The sequence below is a fragment of the Oreochromis niloticus genome, linkage group LG5 (genome assembly GCF_001858045.2).
Source record: "Oreochromis niloticus isolate F11D_XX linkage group LG5, O_niloticus_UMD_NMBU, whole genome shotgun sequence".
NCBI classification, from domain to species: domain Eukaryota; kingdom Metazoa; phylum Chordata; class Actinopteri; order Cichliformes; family Cichlidae; genus Oreochromis; species Oreochromis niloticus.
In genome coordinates, this window is record NC_031970.2 from 4,679,011 (window position 1) to 4,704,427 (window position 25,417).

Genomic DNA, 25,417 nt, shown 5'->3' on the forward strand with positions numbered 1-25,417 from the left:
CTGAACCAGCAGCAGAGCCACTGGAAATAGACTCCAGCCCACAGTTGGGTCAACAAAGTATGAGCCAAATGAATGAAACCCGATGAAGGACTGGCAGGAGTTTCAGAGGGGAACGTGGGACACTCGAAGTGGCTGAACTTCCAGTTTAAACTCGCTAAGAGTGCGTTGGTCTGCAGGAGTCCAGTGGGAAATTTTTATCTTCTTTTAAATGTTTCTACAACTAAGCTCTATCTAAGTGACCTGTGTGGTGAAAATATGCTGAATACACACTAACTGCTGGCAGCCATTATCAGAACACTATTTTTAAAAATAGTATTAAATAGCTGATGAGCAAGACTCAAACTTTGAAGGGTCAAAGTTTCTCCATGTGGATCCAACACCCATGTTCATGGCCTTACACTGTACATTAGTGTTGATCATGACTGTTGGTTCCACCAAAGCTACCAAACAGCGAGGCAATAAAATCCAACTGACCACTTCTCACTTCTGTCTTGTTAAACACCTTTCTGGTGAGACTGTGGGCTCAATCGCTGTGTTGCAAGTCTTATTAGATGTAACATGATGTACATTTTGCAAACAATGGTCCCAGTTAGTGTGCAGAAGAACAGGGCACACGTTGTGATTGACAGACTGCTTCCATGTGATCATGCAGTGCAGGGGTGTCCAACTCCAGGCCTCAAGTGCCGGTGTCCTGCAGGTTTTAGATCTCACCCTGGGTCAGCACACCAGGCCTCTGGAGAACTTCAAGACATGTTGAGGAGGTGATTCAGCAATTTGAATCAGCTGTGTTAGATCAAGGACACATCTAAAACCTGCAGGACACCGGCCCTTGATTCCTGGAGTTGCCCACCCCTGATGCAGTTACTTTGGCCTGGCAGTCAGATCCACGCCTCACTCATAACATCTGCTTTTTAAAAAAACACTCAGCTAAATGCGCCAAAATAACATTTCGTGTCTTTACCATCAGAGATTAGCATGTTAGCATGCTAATTAGCCAACCATACAGTCTCTTGAGGCTGATTCAAAGCACCATTAATTCTGCAGTTTTTTTAGATTTTAAGATTAAAAATTTGACACATAATGTTATTTAACGTTGTTAATAATCTCTGTCTCTCTTCCACATCATGTCTTTATCCTGTCTTCCTTCTCTCACCCCAACCGGGTCGCAGCAGATGGCCCCGCCATGTAGGGTCTACCTTACAGTATAAAGCGCCTTGAGGCGACTGTTGCTGTGATTGGCACTGTATAAATGAAATAGAATAGAAGTGAATTGAATTTAACGCAGTATACAGTGAACAGTAAACACAATTTTTCATACACACTTTCTACATAAATAAGTAAACTGATATTAAGAGGATTTAGGCTTCAATACTCTCCTGCAGTTCAGTAATAAGTGAAAATGAATTGTAGAACCACACGTCCACTTTCTGAGAGGTGTAGCTGACATGAGTCAGACGTGAACCACCATCATGCTGTATCATGCAGCTCGTTTACAGCGATGACTGATGTTATTCTACATTAGCAGGTGAGACTTTGGTCACATTAGGAGCTGAAACACGTTATCAGCTTCTGGTTCTGATCACTTCAACATGCTGACCCGCACATGAACGGGGAAACGCTAATGTAGTGTGGACTGATGGGGAGCCACTGATCGCTGTGGTTTGTGCAGCATGAGTGAAGTGGTGTGTGTGAATGTGTGTGTTAAAATGTGTGCAAAGTTTATGTACTCTTGTAGATTCAGACAGCTGCTTTACTGAGGTCTCAAAAGTATGCGAGCCAAAAATGTATTGTGTGGGTGTTTATGGTTTCAGGATTTCTAGAAGTCTCTGCTACTAGAAATCAGGAGGAATCGGACACAAAAGACACAAAGATGTCAGTTTTGTTGACACAAACTAAGACACGATTGCTAATAATGTGTTCAGTGATGCAAACTACTTTGGCTTCAGTTTGCAGCAGGGATAAACTCCAACTTAGGACTTTAACAGAATTCAGATCTGTATCATTTCTATATCATGTGACATGTTATCAGCTCTTCTTTGATTGCATTGTCAGACTAGTTTGGTTGCCCATTTTCTGTATCTGGACCAAACATGACACCTACATTTGTTTAGAAAGGTCTCATCGCCTTATTTCCTTCATACGTGTCAAAGTAAAATCCACATGAAAGCCAGGACGATGGGGTCCCAGCAGAACATCTCATGATAACAAGATGATCAATGTTACTGATTTGTATCGACTTCAATTGTGTTTTTGATGTTGTGGCTGATCATCAGTGAATGTTCCCTCTTCACCACAGTCTCACACACCCGCACACGCACTCTGTTTGTCTGTTACTGTAAACATGCTCGATAATTGCTCTGCATGCTTTACTGCACAGTGCACGGTCCAAGTTCGCCTCAGAATGAAAAATGACAAAAATATTGTGTCTCCAAATATTTCTGCGTCTTGCAGTAACAGCTGAGGACATATTTACGTCGCTGTGATGATTTGCTTGTATTTCAGATGTTGTCACTGATAAGCTGCTCGTCTTTTTTTCTGTCAGACTGCAACAGAATGTGTTTTAGACATTTATCTGTCTCAGGGGAAATCTCAGAAATATGCCACTACTAAAGAGGCTGATCATGGATGTACGCAAAACGGCATGAAGTTAAGTTGTTGTTCTTTATGTTGATCTGCTGAAGAAGCAACATTTTGACATCATGTCTAGAGGCAGATCCAATATTTCTGAAAAGTGGAATCTGAACCTGTCAGCTACATCGTGTGCACTGCAAAAAAATTTTATTTGAACCTTGTCCAGTCTTTTTTTTCGCTGCCGTGTCCGGCAGTGTAGCATTCAGAACTGTTTTCTGAAGTCCAAAAAATGCCAAACAGATTTACTTTTGTTTGTTATAATGGTCCACTTGACAGTCATATTTTATTAGAATTTTATTAGGATTTTTTATTTTGGATCATTACAACCATAACAGAGAAGACCGGGCGGACGGAAAAGAAAAAAGAAAGAAAGACCCAGTGACCACAGTGCAGGAGCCCCAGGGGGCTGCAGCACCGAGCACACAAAGCCTGATCCATTCAATATCCAACAATATCCATTCTAATAAATACTTGACTTCCAAATACATAAAACTATAAACAGGTGAATATACAGTGCTTATTAAATGTATTAGACCACCTGTAATAAATACAAGAAAACACAATGTGTTTGAAGTCTTTTAAAATGTATTTCAACTATATTAAGAAAATAGCAAAATAAATCCAGGTTTTTACCCAAACTTGTCATAAAATCAAGCAAAACATTCAGTCAGAATTTCTTTTCTGTGTAAATAACTGTAAGATAATCATTTTGTTTGATCTCAGGAACACGAAACAAAAATTTACACCCAAAAGTAGTAGCTGGTTAAAGGTAAATCTTTACATGTAATTTAGAACAGAAGTAGAATGTAAAAAAATTAATTTAATGTAATCTGATCAGAAATGAACATTTGATTCGATATATTTCAGCTACATTTTCATTAAATAATGGCTTTATTTTTATGAGGGCAAAGAACATTTTTTTAATAGTTACTAGAAAAGCTCATCAGTCATACATATATTATCCAATCAGTTTCATTATGTTTTGACAAAATATAACACTGGGATCCTGATGAGGTCATAGTATATAAAAGATAAACATAGTCTCCAGTTGTGATAGTAAAGTCAGTGCTGAAGTGCCTCAAACCCAGATTAATTTCTCTGACGCCAAAAGAAGTCTAGTTTTATAAAAGTGTGTGGGAAAACTACCCTTAGGCTAACTTGATCTATGACCTCAGTGACTTTATAGGGTCAGCTGCTAGCTGGAGTCTTAATGAATACAATATGATGTTCCTTTTGCAAGCTGTGGTCTTTATTAGTGTTAGAAAGGAGGTTATATGAGGTGTGGCTACTTTGCGACATGTCTCTGTCGTAGAAGTGTACGGCGTCCCTCGGTTCAGTCTCACATGATCGCTTGGCAGCTGCTTTTAAATGTTGTGTTGTGCTAACTTCACTATTGCAGAGTTGGTCTTGTACAGAAAAAATAAATCCTGCCTCACTCAAAGAGGCTTCAATCCCTTCCTGTATTATTCTTGTTTCTTAACCAGTTTTGTTAACCGAGGTTTTATTAACTTGATTAACTCACAGCAGATGTTTTTGTTAATCAAATGTCCCCCAAAGGCTGATTCTGAGTCAGGACAAACCCCGTACAAGCATTCGATTGCACAAAAAAGTAGTCCTTTTAGCCTTTGTCTTTACTCAGAGTGATTTTAAATTGGTTTTATGATTAATTTTCCACCTATGCAGACACTGACTGAACAAGAACATTTCCCACCTGTTCTTATCTCGCAGCCGGCTGATCTCTGAAGTTTGCAGTAACAGTTCCTTTTCCAGCTTGTTGGTGGACAGAGAATTCTCCAGAAGCTTTATCTCTATCTGAGATGTGTGGTTTAGAACCTGATGAAAAACAAAAACAGAGAATAAACCCACAAAAGTCTGTTTTTAGATGACAGGTTCACTGGCACGCTGGCAGCTCCTTACCTTTGCTTCGACCACATGGAGCTTGCGTGTCTGCTCTGCTGTGTGCGTGAGCAGGTTCGTGCCGATTTCCAGCATCGTGGCCGTTTGGTTGTGAACGACATGCGACTGCATGTTGGCAACGTCACGCCTGTTGTTCTTCTGAATGAAGTTCTCCAACTGCATCAACCAAAGGGAAACACAAGGTGACAGAGTTTGTTATATGAGAGGAAATTGAGAAGTAAAACTGTAAAGACACAAGAGACACAAAGAAATCCATCCAGCGCACATCCAGTCATCTCAGCGGAGGCATCCACCCAGATTCAAACAGACTGACTTCAAACTAAATGATCTTAAAAACAACAGAGATCCCTTCAAGAATGAGGCGTGTTCTCATCAGGGATATTACTGCTCACCCTGTAGTAACCTGTAGCATGTAAAATGCATCTCTCAGAAGCAAGACGACACTGAGCATCGAGAAGAGAGAAGAAAAGCCTCGGCTCTCCAAAAAGATCACTGGTGTCCGTCTGCAATGGCCGAACAATGTTTTGTGTGTAAATTAAATTAAAAGTTTCTGATTTGGAATGAGAAGTGTTTGGAGGAAAAACACAGCATTCCAACATAAAACTGTATCCCACCAATAAAACATGGAGCTGTTAGTTGGATGCATTAAAACAGGCTTCTGGGCCAGGAACCCAAACTCGAGAGCATAAGATAACTTTTTGTCATTGCACAGTCATACTTAATACAATAGTACAACAAAATTGGAATAGAGGGTCATGCAGCAAGAGAACAGCATTTCTTCTATCCTGCATGCTCCATAAGCCCCTACCCTTCAACTACAAATCCTTCCAGTATTTCCAGTTTGTAGTGGTAATCAGCATGCTAACAGCTCAGGAAAAGCTTTAAGAAAAACAGCACACAGTATTCAAGCCACTGACTCAGCCTCAAGACTGAGGCTGAAACCCTGTAGGATGAGCCAACCCAACGAGGAACCAATGTTCAACCCACAGGATCCAGAGCAGCTGAAATATAGCAAATTTCTGCATAAACATGAACACAGCACCATCTGATTTTAGTCCTGGATGTCCTAGAAAAAGACAGGCCAACTAATAAAAGGAAATTAAAATATTGGACTTTTTGTTTATTTAAGAAAAGGATCCAATATTATTATTATCTGTGAGGGCAACAGTTTAAGATCCTTTGTTTTTATTACTTGGCGTGATCCACTTTTAGTCTGTTATAATGCCCAGAAAACATTCACGATGTTGGCGAGTTTCCTCCCATAAACGCTTCACTTTTGTCTTTTCACAACATTTCTGCTGGATTAAAGACTTTAACTTGGACTTTGTTGTGGACGACTTGTTCATTTTGGCTGTTGATTTGCTCTTTGGGGACACTGATGGGGAAACTGCCATTTTTGGTGTTATAGTGTTATCCCAGTGTACTATTCAGTATTTACTGAGGGTTTGTCTCAGCTACAACCACTGGGATTCATCATCTGGATCCCACGAGTGTTCATACAGGTGCAGGGCACCGCATGGTTAAAAAGACACAGAGCCAATAAAACAGAAAAGACAAGTATGTGATGAAAAGCTAATGAGTAAGTTTGATGTCACGGCTAAAATAAAACGACTTGTGGTGAGTCTTTCCACAAGTTCAGCAGTGAGTTGTTTTATTCTGGAAAACCACCCACTCAGCGTATCAAGTTCACCAAATCAAACATGTTAATAAAACATGTCGGGGGGTCTGGTATATAAAGACGCAGGTCTCTCCATCTCTGGGAATATCAACCCATGCCAGCTCGCACTGCCATGCTGTAATCTTCAACCCCCGACAAATAAATAATCTATCCATCCAGCCATCCATTCGTGCCTCAGTCTCCACGTCCTCAGGATGTCAGTGCCACGGAGAAGAAGGAGTTGATAAATATATCGCTGGACCAACAAACAGATTGGTCCCAGCGGGACGGCCAGTTACCAACGGAGCAAAGTTCAGGCCAGAGTGCCCAGAGCACATTTGGCTCTGGTGTGGATCACTTTTCTTGCAGGGGTCTCGTTGCAAAACCTAATTTGTTATTCCCAATAGTGACATTTTTCAAAGGTTTAAGTAGTGTTTAAATTTAGTTGTGGTTTGGCATCAGTGTTTCTTTTGTGTTTCATTATTACATTTTTACACAGATATTTTTAAAAATGTTTTTGGAGCGAAAACAGATTTACTTTGCCTAAACTGAAAATCACATGAATGAATGAAAAGCACATGAATGTCTGTATTTCCCTAAAAAATCAGGAAAAAAATGCATCGCAGGATCATCTCATGTGTTCAAATAGATACTCATCACAAGATCAATACATGAGCATCGTGTGCAGGTGACTGAGTGGAGCACATGAACAAAATCTACGAACATGAGTTGAAGCAATGACAGGAATTCAAGAAATGGTTAAAAAACATGAAGCCTGATCAAGATTAGATTTTAGATCAAACTTAATTAACTAGTTTTTGATATAATGATAAACAAATGCCAACAAAAGACAAAGTTGGGGAAATCAGTTCCATTGGCTAAAGTACTGTTAATCATAAAAAGCTATATAAGACCAGTATCATCAGGCAGAGCATGGACAGGACCTGTAGTGCAATGTAAGTAATTACATTTCCTCAAAGACTTTCCTGAAATCAGTTTAATGTACTTTAAGTATTTGTGCTGTTCTCTTCATCTGTTCCACAGTATTTCATAGATATTGCACTCCATGCTATTTATCTTAAAGCTGTAGTTACTTATTATCAGACTTTTCGGATTATCATTTTAATACTTGCGTCACCTCTTTTCATTAATACGTGTGTATGCATGTATGAAAAATATTATGATTTCCTATGGACGCCTCCCCACCTCTGATAACCCAGATTATGATTGTGATTGTGTTTCTTTCACTGTTTATTGTGTGTCAATAATTAATGTTCTTTCATTTTAAATAGTCTACATAATGGAAAACTGTTCCTTCCCGATGCTGCCAACGGGTTCATGTGTAAAAAGTGCTTCAGACTCTGGCTTTAACTCACTTGTTATGACTGCTAAACACTGACAGGTGATTCATTTTTAATAAGTACCGCCTGATTTTCAGCAATGCTATGTTTTCATGCTTTTATTCCCTTCAGCTGCCGATGTTATCCTCGTTGATTGACCTTATCATGTTCATCATTCTTCACGCATGCTGACGGCACTATTACTCATTTTCACTAACCAATTAAAGTGATTCCAGTGCTATTATGTTTAGTCTGCTTCAGTTCGGATTCAGATTGAACAAGCATCGCTCTGTTCAATCAGAAAATGATTTTACAAGTAGGGAGATGCCTATCGCAGCAGTCACAAATTCAAATGGCCTTTCTTAGGGACTTTTGTGTGAGCAAGTAAATCGAGCTAACCTGGAATAAAGAGAGAGAGGAAAAATCTGATGCTCTGTCACAGCGAGAACTTAATCAAATAATCAGCAAAGGAGAAAATAGCTGGAACGAGCCGGTTCATTTCTCCCTCCTGCTCTGCTTCCTGAGATGCCGTGCAGATAAAAGTTTGATGAAAGCCAAAACCTCCACCTGGCTGCTGCGCAGTCCAACCAGCAGAGCCAGAGAGGCGGAAACAGACACAGTATGGACAGAAATATGCTGCCTATGTGTGAGAGAGCGACTAAATACACTTGAGATTTAAAATTAGTTCTCGGTTTTGTTCAGTCCCCAGAGACAGAGCATGCTGACTTCCTGTGTGAGGATACAACCACACGCAATCTACTACTTCCTTTTAAGACTGGCATATATTTATAAAAACAGTCACACACACAAACACAATTAGCTCTGCGCTCACAATTACACACTACACAAGCAGAGCCTGACCAGCGAGCCCTGGGATTACGCACACAACCCCACGTATGGAGGGCTGGTTTCTGAGACGCTAACTCAAACCACATGTTGGCTTTGCTGTGATCTGGCCCTCTGGGTGACTTCACAGGGGACAGGGGGGAGGAGAGTGGGTGGGGGCGCGGGGGTGGTGTCGCCAAACAGCCCCGATAACAGCACTGACGCACAGGCAAGTAGCAACGATAGCGATCTAGGGTAACAAGTGCACCGTGCGTCGTTGAAGTGTGTCGGGATGTGAGTTGGCAGCTGAGGAGGTGAAGGTGCGCTGAGGGACTGAAACATGGCTGCAGCCGCCCCTCTGCTCAAACAGCTAAAATCAACTCTGTGTTTATCTTTAGTGCCAAGGAAGGAAGCAGTGTGATGTTTGAGTGCAGTGAAATGAGAAGTTTGGAGGTCAGCTCACCATCAAAAACGAGGGTTTAAGTCCTGTTTCTCAACAGCTCCTTTCCCCATGACCACAATCTTTTTAAGCTTGAGTGATTCACCTAACAAGCCTGAAAAAATTTCTGTTAAGCAAATATTTGACATTGAAGTTGGCATTGGCATAGTTGACGTCGCCCGCTGGTTTCTGTTTATATGGAGGAAGATTTTCTTTGCAAAGGAGAATTTTTGTTTGAGGCCACGGATGGAAAGGTGTGCAGACCGGCCTGGAAGCTAAAATAAGAATGCAGGTGTCAGTGGATAGCAAAATGAAGATATTATCAAGTGTAAATGTGGAAATATTGCCAGCATGTGGGATTATAAGTTTTCTATAGAAGTGTCTGTAAACCCTGTGCAAACATAGACACACACACAAAAAGCAACAGAAGACATTTAGATAATTAACTTTAGTGTTTGTTCGTCATCCACGACTGCAGCGCACATCGCTCCTCCTCCTAATTCCGATCTTCCCATCTATTAGCCTACATAATGATATATTTTGACTTGGACAGACATGCTGAGTTCGATCCAGCTGAACAGGAGACAAAAAAGACACACTTGCAGATCGTGTTATATTATTGCAGCGTGCCTGTAAGTATTAGAGCGGCCAGATGTTTTGGCTGAAAATCAGAACTTTATAAGCCGTCAGAACGAGCCAACAGCCTCAGGCTTCATTTGAGCACTGCTGCACTGTAGGCAAATATATCTGCCTGCATGGTACCCGACCTTTGCTCTCTCCTCTTTTTGCGCACTCGCCAACTTTTGTTCCCCCCCCCCGCGCTCTCTGTGCATGCCTCATGCATGAACTTGACTCCAGGGTCTCATGTGCAGAGGATCATAATCAGGATACTTCATCACTTTTTGTTTAGATAACTGCATAACATTTATAAATTTAAATAAACTCTCTTTATTTGTGAAGATCTGTGCAGTGATGAGCTGCTGAGTGAAGTTATTTCAGTGGTTGTGCCGGAGGTGTGACACCTGCTTAATGCTGGTCTTTCTGATACAGACAGGAATCCCTAAAGGTAGTCTGGACAGAATTTCATTTCCTTATGAAGCTCCAGTGTCGGGACACAACGCAGATAAGCACAAAAAATCATATTAGGACTTGGTGGGGGGCAAAGCAAAGAATTTAAACATATAGTTACTTGATAAAGTTAAAAACTGTGATTGTTGTTAAGAGGAAACCACATTTTTCCTGCATGTGCGGCAAAACTTGACAGTTTAACTGCAATATTCAATCCGAGATTAAAAACACAATTTATGGGCCAAATTTCATTTTGTAAACAGGTTTGCTTTACTTCCAAGCCTTTAGCATGAAAGCTATCAACGCAAAGAGACATTTGGTCAAGATAGCTCTATTAAATGTGTTTCGTTGCCTTTCCAGAACCTCGTACCATCAAACAACTGAATACTGTAAAATCTGATAACTATCCTGCACCTTATTTAGTCACTAAAAGTAAAACAGAACAGCCAGTCAGGATCTTCTGCAAACCTCTGAGGTAGCTGCAATATAAACTACTCAAATACTTCTACTTTGCACTACTACATTGTAGAAGTTTTATTTTTACACAAATGCACAAATGAAAATTATGTGACAGTAATAATAACATACTTTCCAAGGTAAGGGGTTACTTTCAGTCCATACTTTGCCTGAGAACATCTGACCCATAAGATGAACACATCCAACATGAGCTTCCCAAACAAAGAGCCCGATGCTTCCTTAACAACAGCTGCTTCCCACAAGCTCAACGGAAAATTGCTGCTGTTAAATAATTCATAAATATATAATGTGTATGAGAGGACAGCGAGGAGCACATGAGAGGACACACGCATGTCACGGCTTCCCAAAACAGCCACATTTAAACCAAAAAAACCTGAAAACATCTCATCATACTCTGCAAGAGGGTTTATGTGTATGTGCGTGTGTTTAGACATCTTTGTGAGGACAGAAAATGGGCATGCTGCTATACTTGTGGGGACTAACAGTCACTTATCGGGACCGTGATCCAGGTCCCCACGAGGTTGAAGCCATTTTTGAGACTCAAAATGTAGTTTTAGCGTCAGGCTTACAATTACGTTATGGTTAGGTTTAGGCATTCGTTTTTGATGGTTAGGGTTAGGCTAGGGAAAGCATTATGTAAATTAGATGTCCTCACTAAGATATGAAAACGATTGTGTGTGTGTGTGTGTGTGTGTGTGTGTGTGTGTGTGTGTGTGTGTGTGTGTGTGAAGGAAGAGAGTAGCTAAGACGGTCCTTTCATAGAGTAAAAGACCAATGGGGAGACAAAGACACAAACTGATGTGTACTTTTGACCAATATTGTACAGAACTGAACATGGGGCGACCGTGGTTCAAGAGTTGGCAGTTCGTCTTGTAATCGGAAGGTTGCCGGTTCGAGCCCCGGCTCTGACAGTCTTGGTCGTTGTGTCCTTGGGCAAGACACTTCACCCGTTGCCTACTGGTGGTGGTCAGAGGGCCCAGTGGCGCCAGTGCCCAGCAGCCTCGCCTCTGTCAGTGCGCCCCAGGGTGGCTGTGGCTACAATGTAGCATCACCAGTGTGTGAATGGGTGATGACTGGATGTGTAAAGCGCTATACAAATACAGGCCATTTACCATGACATAGAATAAATCCACATATAACTTCATTTCAAATTTAAGGTAAAACTCTAATATATCACAAAAAAGCTAAAAGTTTCTAAAATAAGTTTCTTCTTGCCCAAAGATGTGGGATGTTGTTACTCTTGGGAGAGGACTCGGCAGCCTGAACTGGATTAAAATAAGATATAACATAATGCTGAAACAATATAATAATGATTATATAATTTGATGTTAATTCAATAACATGCATTATGCCTGTGGTATAAAATAATAATATTGATATGAAATTAAATGATTAAAAATGAGAAAAGTCAAATATGTTTGAGATTTTAAGAAGCACGTGTTTGTTAGAGGAATTTAACTGGAACCAAAGCTATATTTTGTTATTTTAATATTTCCAAGTAAAATCATGTCTTTGTTTATGAGGCGTTGGTTGGCACGGTGCTGCGGTCGGTGGCACCGTCACTTTGGTTTGAGTCTGGAGTCTGTGCAGAGTTTGGATTCCCGTGTCGGCATGGGATTCGTCCGGGTTCTCCGTTCTGCCTCCCACAGTCCAAAGACACGCGCGTTAGGTTATCTGGAGATTTTACATTGTAAACTGAGTGTAAATGGTCTGTGCTGGTCCTTCTGATGTACTGGTAACCATGATGACTCCACCTCTCCCATTCCCAGCTTTTAGGATAAATAAAGTATTCCTTGTTGTCATTAGCTTAGACACCAGCCTCCCCTCACAACCCTGAAGTTGATAAGAAAACTAATGAATAGATGGATATTATTTACCTCAGTAAAGACGAAATAATAAAATAATGAATTCTTTTATTTACTTTATATTTATTCTATTTGACATCTTTTAATTTTTCCACATGCACCTCTTTCCTTTTCTTTCTTGCAGCTCAGTCTGAGGTTGCAGTTATCATGTTTTATAATTCTCTCGCTGTATTTCTCATTTTACCACACATATGTCAGTCAGTTCATGTACCCAGACTGGAAACTACTTTCAGTCAGCTCCTATTACTTTTAAATGTGCGATATAAATAACAGACTTGACTTTACTGTACGCGGACCCGTGGTGATTATTGTTGTCACCCCCTAAAGGCACATTCTGAGTCGTGTTCTTGTAAAAGCAGAGCTGTGAAAGCTACCACATGATGAAACTTCAGACTCACTACATACCTCATTAATGTGTTTTCCATTGAATTCATATGCCTCATGTGTCCCACTAACCACACGCACTTTAAGGCATTCCCGTCTTCCTGTCAGTTGCTAATCATCTGTAAGTGCTGCCGTGTTTTTTCACCTGTCCAAAGCTGTAAAAACCACAACGTGCTGTTTTCATTCCCCACGCCTCACATGTTCCATCTTTAGCACATCTCCTGACAGGTGCTTTCAAAAACACCAGAGCAGCGAGAAGATGCTTTGCACATGGTCCTCTAAGGGGAATATACAATAACACCGTCACGATTACAGGATTGATAGGTTATAAAGTGTGACTTTTACAACTGGACTTAACAAGTTGAAGAGCCCCTTAACATGAAGTTGTAACTTCACCACGTCCCTGACACAAATTTAAAAATACATCTGACCCCTGATTTGAACTGCAAGGTTCAAATCAGGGGTCACAGACCAGTTCATTGCTCCACATTCATCCCTGCGCCTACACTTCCTGATAACAGCTCCTGACCTTTATAAGCCAATACTTCAATCAGTGGGAGGAACGCCACAGGTCTCCACATTCACATTCCACACTGACACAAAAGCAAAATATAAAAATGTTTTAGAACGTCTGCAAACCTCCACTTCATTTAAGACATCTTCTTCATCCCTAAGAGCCTTTTTGGTATTTGTTGTTGGCCACAAGGAGATAATGTTCCTCTTTCTGAGACAGAAAAAGTCTGTGTAAGGAAGATGTGAGTGAGGGTGGATCAGAGTCACAGGTTTTTCCAACCAGGCTGCCTTAGTCCTGTTTGCAACAATAACTTTGTATACTGCAAAATGAACCACCACCAAAGGACATCTGAGGATGTAAAGACAATGAGCGAGAACACGTCTGTGATGTGTCATATCTGAGGAAACGGTCTTTAAACAAAACAAATGAGTCTGAGCTTGGGATCATGTAGTTCACCAGCTGGGCTCATTTTTAGGTTTGAAAGTGCTTTTAGTAGACAAAGGTGAATGGCTTAGACATGAATTGAGCTCCAGTTTTGGGAAAGCCTCAGATGGGACTGGCGGCGGCTCCTGAGCCTGGCACATCCCCACGTGCTAATGAGAAGTCAAGAAGTGAAATGATTGAAAAAGGGGAGGAGGGTGGGGCATGAAAACGAGAAGGAACAGCTTGTAGAACTGGGGGAACATATATATGTGAATGTTATGTGTTTGGGCTACTTATCATTGTTACTGGGTGCATTCAGTTCTTCATTACTGTATTTCTGACACATATTGAGCTCACTGGCATTCCAGCTAGAATATTTTAGTCAATGATGATTCCCATGAGTGACACTCGCGCAGGCACTGGATGGGACAGCTGGGGGGCCTGTGTGTTTTAGTGCACTGACAGCCTGCAGAATGCAGCCACGCTGAACCAAAGTGCTTGTGTTTGTGTATTTGCAGAGCAAATGAACAAGTAAAGAGAAACGATTCCAATCTCATGCACGCCTGGAAGTGTCGTTTTGTCCAAGTGTGCAACATATAGATAAGAACCAGAAGGGGCGTGTTTGGAGGCGTGGGCCCGCTCCTGAAATTCCGATGCTTTATCTCCAAAAAATGAAATGATGTAATCCCAGCAATAATCTCTAAAGCATGTCTGAGAACTCCAAGATTTGTGGCCACCTACATTTCCAAAGTGGGACTCCTCATGTGCTTTCAGGCCCCAAAATATCACACTTCAGCTTTATCTTTAGTTAAAGTCATTAGGATGCAAATGATGCTGTCATTTGTTTGCAGACACACCTGGAAACACCAAACTATTCTGTTAATGCCTTTACAGCAGCTGTACGAGTGATATCCCAGAGCATCTGAAGTTAACTTTTATCATGGGTAAAAATGATAGATTAAGTCTTAAGGGACCTGAATGTCCCGCTAACCATACTTCATAGTCCAGGCCCAGGTGACTACAGCAGGGGAGATGGTGGATTTACAGCGAGTTTTCTAAATCAGTAAATAAAGGAACATGGATGAGAGCGTGTACTCTCATTCCTCTCATTCATCAGGGTCACTGTGGTTTCTTTTAAATCTGACGTGGACCTCAGTTGCTTTGGTACCAGGCAAAGAGTGCAATGGAAAAATCTCCAGGGGATGAAAATTCACTTGAGCCCTTTTTAACAAACTGTTATGTGTTTGTGTTGGCTGTCTGCAAAATTTGTCAGGCCTTCAAAAATCTCATGGAGGGAATGTATGCAAGCCACAAGTGTCTAAATGTGTTTGATGTGATTGTCAGCAGTTTTTAAATCACTCAAACTTTGTCCAAGGATGTCTTTAAGTGACTCTTCTGTTGTATTGACATCTTTGTTAGAGCACACATTTATGGATGTGCTCAAACACACAGTTCATGTTCCAGTGCTCAGTTTGTAGAGAAGAAAACTGAATGAAAAACAGATGCATTTCTAACTTTCATTTTCTCTACTCAAGCCTGAGTGTCTTTTAATCCTTTTTATGGGAAGTCTAAAATTATGAAAGAGGTAGGAGTGGGAAAGTGGTGATGTGGGGCCCGATTAGTCCTGTTATTTTGAATCTTGTTCCCACAGGACACCAACAAATAGACTGCACCAGCCATGGGACAAACACAAACAGCACAGATTCTGGTGCAGTGATGCCGATACCCAGTAATGTCTTTAGACTACAGTCGGAACCATTTTTTTTATGCGAAGATTATTTATGCAAATGTTTTTCTTCAATGTCAAACACCCCAAAAAAGACCACTGTCATCTCATGGACCAATTTCTTACACACATACAGTTTTTGTGCAACTTTGAGGTCCGTGGTGAAGCACAGCCGAGCTGGAAGCATGTCAGAGCTGCACGAAGAGCTGAACTTGAAGGGGAAACGTTCTAAACTTGTTTCTGGTGAAATATCTACAGTGGCTTGCAAAAGTATTCGGCTCCCTTGAACTTTCCCACATTTTGTCACATTACAGCCACAAACATGAATCAATTTTATTGGAATTCCAGGTGAAAGACCAATACAAAGTGGTGTACACGTGAGAAGTGGAACGAAAATCATACATGATTCCAAACATTTTTTACAAATAAATAACTGCAAAGTGGGGTGTGCGTAATTATTCAGCCCCCTGAGTCAATACTTTGTAGAACCACCTTTTGCTGCAGTTACAGCTGCCAGTCTTTTAGGGTATGTCTCTACCAGCTTTGCACATCTACAGACTGAAATCTTTGCCCATTCTTCTTTGCAAAACAGCTCCAGCTCAGTCAGATTAGATGGACAGCGTTTGTGAACAGCAGTTTTCAGGTCTTGCCACAGATTCTCGATTGGATTTAGATCTGGACTTTGACTGGGCCATTCTAACACATGGATATGTTTTGTTTTAAACCATTCCATTGTTGCCCTGGCTTTATGTTTAGGGTCGTTGTCCTGCTGGAAGGTGAACCTCCGCCCCAGTCTCAAGTCTTTTGCAGACTCCAAGAGGTTTTCTTCCAAGATTGCCCTGTATTTGGCTCCATCCATCTTCCCATCAACTCTGACCAGCTTCCCTGTCCCTGCTGAAGAGAAGCACCCCCAGAGCATGATGCTGCCACCACCATATTTGACAGTGGGGATGGTGTGTTCAGAGTGATGTGCAGTGTTAGTTTTCCACCACACATAGCGTTTTGCATTTTGGCCAAAAAGTTCCATTTTGGTCTCATCTGACCAGAGCACCTTCTTCCACATGTTTGCTGTGTCCCCCACATGGCTTGTGGCAAACTACAAACGGGACTTCTTATGGTTTTCTTTTAACAATGGCTTTCTTCTTGCCACTCTTCCATAAAGGCCAACTTTGTGCAGTGCACGACTAATAGTTGTCCTATGGACAGATTCCCCCACCTGAGCTGTAGATCTCTGCAGCTCGTCCAGAGTCACCATGGGCCTCTTGGCTGCATTTCTGATCAGCGCTCTCCTTGTTCGGCCTGTGAGTTTAGGTGGACGGCCTTGTCTTGGTAGGTTTACAGTTGTGCCATACTCCTTCCATTTCTGAATGATCGCTTGAACAGTGCTCCGTGGGATGTTCAAGGCTTGGGAAATCTTTTTGTAGCCTAAGCCTGCTTTAAATTTCTCAATAACTTTATCCCTGACCTGTCTGCTGTGTTCTTTGGACTTCATGGTGTTGTTGCTCCCAATATTCTCTTAGACAACCTCTGAGGCCGTCACAGAGCAGCTGTATTTGTACTGACATTAGATTACACACAGGTGCACTCTATTTAGTCATTAGCACTCATCAGGCAATGTCTATGGGCAACTGACTGCACTCAGACCAAAGGGGGCTGAATAATTACACACACCCCACTTTGCAGTTATTTATTTGTAATAAATGTTTGGAATCATGTATGATTTTCGTTCCACTTCTCACGTGTACACCACTTTGTGTTGGTCTTTCACCTGGAATTCCAATAACATTGATTCATGTTTGTGGCTGTAATATGACAAAATGTGGAAAAGTTCAAGGGAGCCGAATACTTTTGCAAGCCTCTGTATATATTTCACCAGAAACAAGTTTAGAACGTTTCCCCTTCAAGTTCAGCTCTTCGTGCAGCTCTGACATGCTTCCAGCTCGGCTGTGCTTCACCACGGACCTCAAAGTTGCACAAAAACACATTCTGTGTCACACTGACTCAACATGTTCATGTTGTGAATCATCACAGGTTTAGAGCACATGTAGTTCGCTGGAAGGAACAAACTGGTTGTTTTTTTCACGGGGTTGTGAGAGACTGTCACTACAGGCCTCTACAGCATCCAATCCTCACCGCTCTACAGGAGTGCATCCGTCTGACTTTGACTTCTCCCTAAATACAATTTGAGATAAAGGGTCACCATTCTGGCACAAGTTAGAGGATCCTACATGCACTAAAGATAAGCAAGTGTAAGGTGCTCAGAACAGGAGTGTTCTTAAACTAGCAGCACAGATGGGAGTGACTGTCCAAGCAGATGGTCAGCACCGTCATGCAGTCATGCAACAAAACATGAATAACGGTGTGTTCAAACCCAAGTTTTCAAAACTGCATGTAAAATGGTAAACCATCCAAACAGGCTGAGTACACATCCATCTGAGCTGAAGAGGTTTGCACGATGTGGTAGCCTCTCAGCCGAGACTCTGAACTGTGGGTTCTTCTGAGACCAACGTTTACAGAAACATCCTGTAGTCAGCAGGCTGGTGTCAGCGTCAGGACACCAGAGCTATAGGGTGCATAAAGGTATGTGATTAATACAAAAATGATGATGGTGATATTTGTCAGAGGCCAGAAATGACGCCATTCACTCTGAGTACAACGTTCCCGTCTGTGACAAATTTCATGGCGGTGTTTTAGTCTGGACGGGCAGGATATCTCTATAGCCACACTTCCAATATGGCAAAAAATTCCAGCATTAGTAACTTTTCTAAGAAGTTCGGACCACCGGTTACTTGGAATTTTTGTCATTGGAGATCAAATCGCAGCCAGGATAACTCACTGATGACTCCAGCTGCAAAACAAATACCCACATGACAGGAATAGATAAGAAAAGATAAGATAATAAAAAAGAAAACAAAAGAAAAGCTTCCTGTTTGACACGCAGTGCATCACAGCTCTCTGTGTCTGTTTAATGAAACCCTCCACTGTGTCACTAACCTAAATATTAGAGTTTAATGACCTTTTAACTGTCTGCTGTGTGTTACATCCCCAGCACTGAAAACATGTCTGAATGCCTGCGTGTGCAAATGTGTGTTGGTGTGTGCAAGTGAATGAGCAAGTGGGTGCATGTGAGTAAATCCATCTACAACATATACACACATGACCGTGCGTCTCAGTTAGCCTACCGGGTCACCGCTACACCCCCGCAAACGAGCTACGACAAATATCTCAATCATCTCGCCACAATCAGGACCAGATGGGCTAAGTCAACACAGTGATGTGTGCGCGCACGTGTGAGTGTGAAGTTGTGCAGATGTTAGTTTTTAAAGTGCGAGGGGACAGTAGAGCCTCAGCAAGCATGGCTGTGGACTCTGCAGAGGCTTCATGAAAGCACAAGAATCTGCCAGGCCCGTCGGAGGGCAAAGACACAGCAGGGGGAGAACCAACGGGTGGGGAAAGAGGATTTTGCAGCTCCGCTTCGAGGCCATAACCTGTCCTGCTGCGCGACTGTCTGGTTCATATATAAAGACAGCCCACAGGGGTTAATGCTCTTATGTAAAATAGAGGGTTTCAAAACCAGCAGAAGAATGCAAACATAGAATATAGTTATACTTGAGCCCAGGCTGTGATGGCTGCAGGTAAGGTGTAGGAAAATAAATGAACAGCAGCTGGTATTTCTGCACTCACTGTCCTCAACATTAGCTAAACTGCACGGACGCAGACAAGAGGGACATCCGAGGCGCTGAAAGGCACGTCTGTAACATTACCTGCATGTCCTAATCTATTTACTATCACAACAAATAAAGTCAGTGTTTAATATTAATGACCAGTGTTGTCACCGTCAGCGTGTATGAACAGATGGTGCTGGATGGGCGCCACTCGATGACGGAGTTATTGCTGGATGATAGACGGCGTGGCTGATGTTAGTTTGGTAAAGCAAGAAGAAAAGTGATTGTGGTTGTGGATGTTGCAATCCTCGGTGGAGAAGGCAAACAATGGTGGAAAGAGTCAGAGAGCTGATCTGTGGTCGCAGAGGTTTTGTACAAGAAAACCTCTCAGGACAAGGGTGTCAAACATGTGGCCCAGGAGCCACAGCAGGCCCACTGAAGGGTCCAGTTTGGGCCGCTTTAATGGCTGGAAGTCTGAAGTCAGAAAGTACTGCAGGGTTTCTATTAAAGCACACTGATATTCTCGTGTATGTCTGGCCTGTAGTGTGGATTTACATATTGTCTTGGCAAGCAAAATGTTGCTCATTCGGTTTCAGGCAGAGACACAAATCCCCTTCGTGTTTGCATCAGGAAAGGCGTCCAGTCTTTAAACTCTGAAAATTCAAATATATGGAGATACTTGCTGTGGTGAAGCCTTGTGACAGGGAGCAGCTGAACATCGCTTTATTCTCATCAGTAAAACACCAGAGTGGAAATATCAGTAAAACACCAGTGTGGAAATATCAGTAAAACACCAGAGTGGAAATATCTGGCAAGTTTAAAGTATTTTTAGAGTTGAAACAGCCCCACGCACGCGGCGATGCACATTAACTCGCTAACGGAGATTTGCCGCGTTAATGCGGGTATGGCATTAACGTCATTTTAACGAGATTAACGCTGACAGCACTAGTTTTTAATGTATATTTTAATGCACGTAAATGCAAGTTGAGATGTATCATTTTCTTTTGAGACATAACAGACTGTTCATCTGATTTGTAGGGTTTTCTAAAAAATCTTGGCCATGGCCAAAGGGCAAAATTGACACTTCAGAGATCAGATTGCGCTGTATGTAGCTGTAGTTTTATCTTTATTAACTCAAGGAACAGTACTAGCAATATTACAAAAATCTTTAGGTTTTCAACCAATGACATGAAATCAGGAGAATCTCATATAAACCTAAATTTAAAATCACAAATAAAACAGAAAATGCACAAAAATGCACAAAATAAACAAACACATAGTGCAGTGTTTTCTATCTGATCAGCTCCAAAAAAAGTTAATATTTTGTAGACAGCAAGTAAACTTTTAGTTTATAAATCACATCTTCATGTGAATAATCAGTGCACACACATCTTTCTGGACAGAACAATGAACGGAGCTTTTCAACAGTAAGCACATCCTCTAACTAATCCCAGTTCATGTACATGTATATAGCAATTCATTACATTTGAAATTTACAGGATGTTTTTCCATTCAGTTACATAAATCCATCTGTTTTCCTCTCATCCAATTCAGGATCTTGGAGCCATAAGCTGAGAGAAGAGTACGCCAGTTAAGAATTACCAGTTAACCTAACCACATGCATGTGTTTGGACTGTGCCTCAGAATACAGAGTGAACCCACACAGATGCTGGGAGAACATGCAGACTCCCCACAGAAAGATGGATTTGAGTCCTGTGAGGCAACAGTGCTAACCGCTGCACCACAGTTTTATTCATACACCGACTGACAACCACTAACCTTAAACACCTTTAGACAAGTTGTTTAAAGACCCGACAATAGCGGTGCGCTGCACTTATGACAGGGAGAGACTTCCAGCAGAGCCAAGATGGCCAACACGAGAGAGAAAACAAAAGTTAATGGACTCCAGTAGTTGTATATAAATGCATGCACATAGTAAGATAGAGAAGAAATATGATCTGTCTTTGTGGCCTCTGATTGCAAATCTGTGGGCATGAATTACAAAACCAAAAGCACAGTTTATAAACCAAGAGTCATAAATGCCTCTCTTTTTCTCAGCTGACCCTAGAGGGGCTTCATAGCTCTGGCTCCGGTTAGGAAATGACCTTGGAAATCTGCTGAAGGTTGCGTTAGGGCTCATAAAGGGATCTGGGGGATTTTGGGGATGCAATCAGGAACCAATCCCATGAATGCTTTAAATTAATTACATTTTACTGGATTCTGAAGTTGCTGCAACATTCTGGAGCAGTTGAAGCTTGCATTTGTTGTTTGACCACAACAGCATGTAACAGTCTACCTGGGACTGTGAACACATGCTGAATAAAAGTTTACAAGTGTGAAATCAAAGTGTGGTTTGCAGAAATGGGAAATGCAGAGAACCTGAGGATGTGGGGCTGAGTTGTTGGCGATAACAGCTGCTGACTTACGAGTTTATAAATGACAGGACTGAATTGCAAATAAGAGCTCGGAATTTGGCCTTCGGGGGTCTGCCGTGCTAATCATGTAACTGAGACGTCGTGGGTTTGAATCTGATCCAAGACTTTTGTCTTACATGTCTGCTCCCTCACGCTCTTCTATCCTTCCTGTTTGTCTTCACAGTCTAACTATGAAAGAAGAAAGCCAAACGTACTCCCACACGTCCTAAAAACGACTTTCTGATTACGATCGAGGTTTTGGTTTTGACTACCTGCTGTCCCCTAAGAACCGTGGAAGGAGAGCAGATAAAAATTTGTGTTCACTCATTTGCAGGGCAATAAAAAAGGAATGTTTCAGCCTGTGAGTGGTTGTGATGCTTGGAAACAGGCCAGCATAAGTGTGTGTACTCGTACATCTGTCTTTGTAGGGACCATTTGAGATCTGGGGAGTGAGAACATTTTCAGAGGATCCAAGAACTATCTGAGAATCCAGACGTAGTTTTATTGCTCAGGTTTGTGTAGGGTAACAAATGTTTATGGTTATACATGCTAATCCAGTGGGTGCTGGCCAGTTTTTCTAACTGATGGAGCAGCGTTGCCTCATGCGTTTCAGAAACAAAGTAAGTAGGAAAGGAATAAGAGAAGAAGACTCAATTCCATTCTGTTCCTAAACCTTCCTTCTCCATGACTGTGACCTCTGTGAGTTTATCCCAGTGCAGAGTCACACTTATGGCTAAGCCTTAGGACACCTTCTGCTTTCTCTGTTGGGAACAGGAACTTTCCATCATCGTCTGTGGGGATTTCTGCTGCTCTCACATGGATTCGGATCATGTTCTGGTCAAATTTCACCGAAGCCTTAGCAACATTTACTCAACCTGTTTTTCTTTATTATTAGCATTTATAACAATAAAAGAAAAGAAAAAATATGACACACGTCTCTAACCCTTCAATACCAACTGCACAATACATTGTGCCACAAGAGTCAGATGTAGCAATGTGATACAAAACTCATTTATGCAAATTAAAAACATTTAATTTCTTCTACTTGTTAATTGTCAGAAGGTTGAATAAACACAATTTTAAATATTCTGGCAATTATTTCAGGGTTCAGGCTTTACACAAAAAGTTACTGAACCTGAAGATATTTTGTGTTGCCAGCAGGAACCATGCCCACAGCCAGCAACCGATCCACTAACAAACTGCCTGTTTCTCCTAGTTTTCTGTGCAACACAAGTCACATATGAAACACCTGCAAAAACATTAAGCAACACAACAGCTACACTAAACCAAACTGCCTGACATTTGCATGCCTTATAGAGATTACAGGTGATATAGTTTGTTTCATAAAGCTCCCTTTCACTTCTCAGAAAGCGACAGTGGGAGTGATCCAAGTTTTTAATGATTTTAGTGAGAAAGAAAATCTGTGGATTTGTGCAAAGACAAACAGAGAGAGTGACGTATGAAATGAAACAAACGAGAAACAAGCTCAAAGCACCAAAAAAGGATTTTAACAGCCCATCCATAATTTAGTTACCACTGCAGTGAACAGACGATGGCGATTTCCATCAGCAGTAATTCTTATTTGGTGATGGCTCTCTGCTCTGGGACCTCCCTGCCTTACATGGAAAGCCTGAGGCAAAGAAAGCAGCAGCAGGACCCCCTCTCAGTGTGAGGTATTTGTCGTACTTTAGTGATTTACACCAAAAAAGGTCTACCTGATGTGCTTGATGTGCGCGAGGTCTTTTTTAGTGTGCAGTGAATTGCATTTCAGTGACGAACCCTTTTTTGTACTTTGGGATGGTTTGACACATACGTCATACGCTCATCCTGAGGTGCAGTTTATCAGCTTTTTTAGCTGATTTGCAGTATTCATCAGAGAGAGTTAAAGAGTAGGGCATAGATCTCCACCATTAAAAATCTAAGGTTTCAGTAAGTTAGTATAAGCAGCTGGGGATGCAATAAGTTAGCAATGGTCCTCACAAAGACAGAAATACAAGTGTGTGTGTGTGTGTGTGTGTGTGTGTGTGTGTGTGTGTGTGTGTGTGTGCGTGCAGTTAGTGAGCTTCTGATTGCTCAGTGAAAATCAGAGAAAGAGAGAGCGGGAGTGAGAAAGAACAAGAAGAGAGTTTCCAAGAAGCCCTGCGTGGTTGTGGTCAGATTGGCGCTCAGCCACGAGTCACTGGGAATCTCTCCCTCTCTTACTCCCCCTCTTTCTACTTCTTCTTTCAGCCCCGTCTGCTGCTCACACCTCCTAACTTTTATCTGTTATTCATCTCAAGTCACAATCCGCATCTTTATACTCTTTCACACATCTACCACCCTGATTCTCTCCATCATTCTCCCCCAAACTTCACAGTAATCGTGCCTGTTTTAATCCTTTTCTTCCTCCTTCTTCATCTCTTCTGTTCGTCTGTCCTCCCTTTGCCCTCAGCTTGCCGACTTCCACAGCAACGCTCACTATGGCAGCTCACAGCTGTACAGTGACTAATGACATTTTAAACTGGGATTTGAAAACAAAAGGAACCACCACTCATCCCCATTCTCTTAGTGGGACACACACACACACACACACACACACACACACACACACACACACACACACACACACACACAGACTAAGGAGGAATACTTTATCCCTGTCCAGCTGATAAAAGCCCGTCTGCTGCACTAACAAATTTGGTGGCCTTTTGAACAGACCATAAATCTCACTTACAGTCTTTCTCTCGCTCGCTTTCCTCCTCTTGCCTATTTGTCACATAAAGCACCAGGTCTCAGGTTCTGGCTCTGGGCCCCAAAAACGTCTCCTAGAGACGCTGAGTAGAGATGTTTAAAGTCGGCAGTTCAAAACTGGAGCTGAGACAACCACCTGAGCCTGTTTGTTTTGCCCTTTGATGCGCTTCATGTGCATGCAAATGCATTTGTAGGTTTTATATACTGACTTTGCTCACGATGGCATATTGTAAATGAAATTCACACATTGTCATTTTAAGCCTTTGATTTTTAAATAACTGAACAAAACTTCTTGACTAACACTAGAATTTGTATTTAGTTGATTTTCACCTCAGAAGATGTGAGTAGGTCTGCTCAGACCCCACAGAGCTCACTGATGGTTTTGTCATATGTAGGCGTCCTGCTGGGTCAAATTTCCTTCACAGAAAGTGGAAAAACAAAAAATAAAACCATCAACTGAAATCAGAATCATGAAACTCTCAGGGATCAATAAAAGACGAACGCTATTTCAGTTTCACGTGAGAGAAATTTTTCACTCTGTTTTTACAACTTTTTTTTTCTAACTTGAACAAATCTTTTTGACAGCTGCACGTATAATCATGTGAAGTCTGAAGTTTCTAGAGGCAGACCGCAACCCACACAGCCGCTCATGTGTGTTCAATATTTCTTCAGTATAAGCTGCTATCTGAGTGTGGCTGATGGTTAAAAAGCACTCAAACTCTCTAACAGCAGCAGATTTACGCACAGTTTGGGAGCCTGAAGTGTGCTCTTAAATGCAACACTGGACATATGTTGATCCACTCTGGATGTTAAACAAGACCCGTGTATTCATGATCCACAGCATGAGGAAGGTTTCTCTGCAGGACGCATGAGGTGAGGCTGTGATAAATCAGAGTCTAGGGCTGAAAGCATCTTGTGAAAGGAAGAGGAAATGATCCACAAGAGGAAACGTTGCCTCATATCCAGAAGTTCAGAAGTATTGTGTATTACCGTCACAGCCAAAAGGTCGAGGACTTTATATACGAAGAAAACACGGATGCATGTCTCTGCACTGCATTAACCGAACATGAATTTAAAGCGTGTGAGATAACAGCCCATGTTACAGAAGATAAGAGGCTATAGAGTCAGTACATGTACGAATGTAACCCCACAAAGTTCATTGCTTATAAATTGTACTGCTCATAACTGCACTTTAACTTACTATCCTGACGGGCAAAAACTGGACAGTTTGTACCTAAATGATCTTATTTTTTAAAAGCTCTGCTTCATCCTCCTGTTGTTACAGCTTCTTGTTGTGCTTGGTCAACACTAGAATTATATTTAAGGTAGAAAGAGGGGGAAG

The 25,417-nt window shown here is 41.7% G+C and overlaps 1 protein-coding gene across 1 annotated transcript in view; it reads right to left on the reverse strand.

Moving 5' to 3' along the window:
• The window catches only part of angpt4 (angiopoietin 4), a 71,026-nt gene that overhangs the window by 11,208 nt on the left and 34,401 nt on the right, over nucleotides 1–25,417 (reverse strand). Inside the window, exons 2-3 of the mRNA XM_003451880.5 lie at nucleotides 4,549–4,704; nucleotides 4,343–4,464 (exon numbers count right to left, since the gene is read on the reverse strand). Of these exons, the coding sequence (XP_003451928.1) occupies nucleotides 4,343–4,464; nucleotides 4,549–4,704 (278 nt within the window). The remainder of the gene's footprint in view (nucleotides 1–4,342; nucleotides 4,465–4,548; nucleotides 4,705–25,417) is intronic.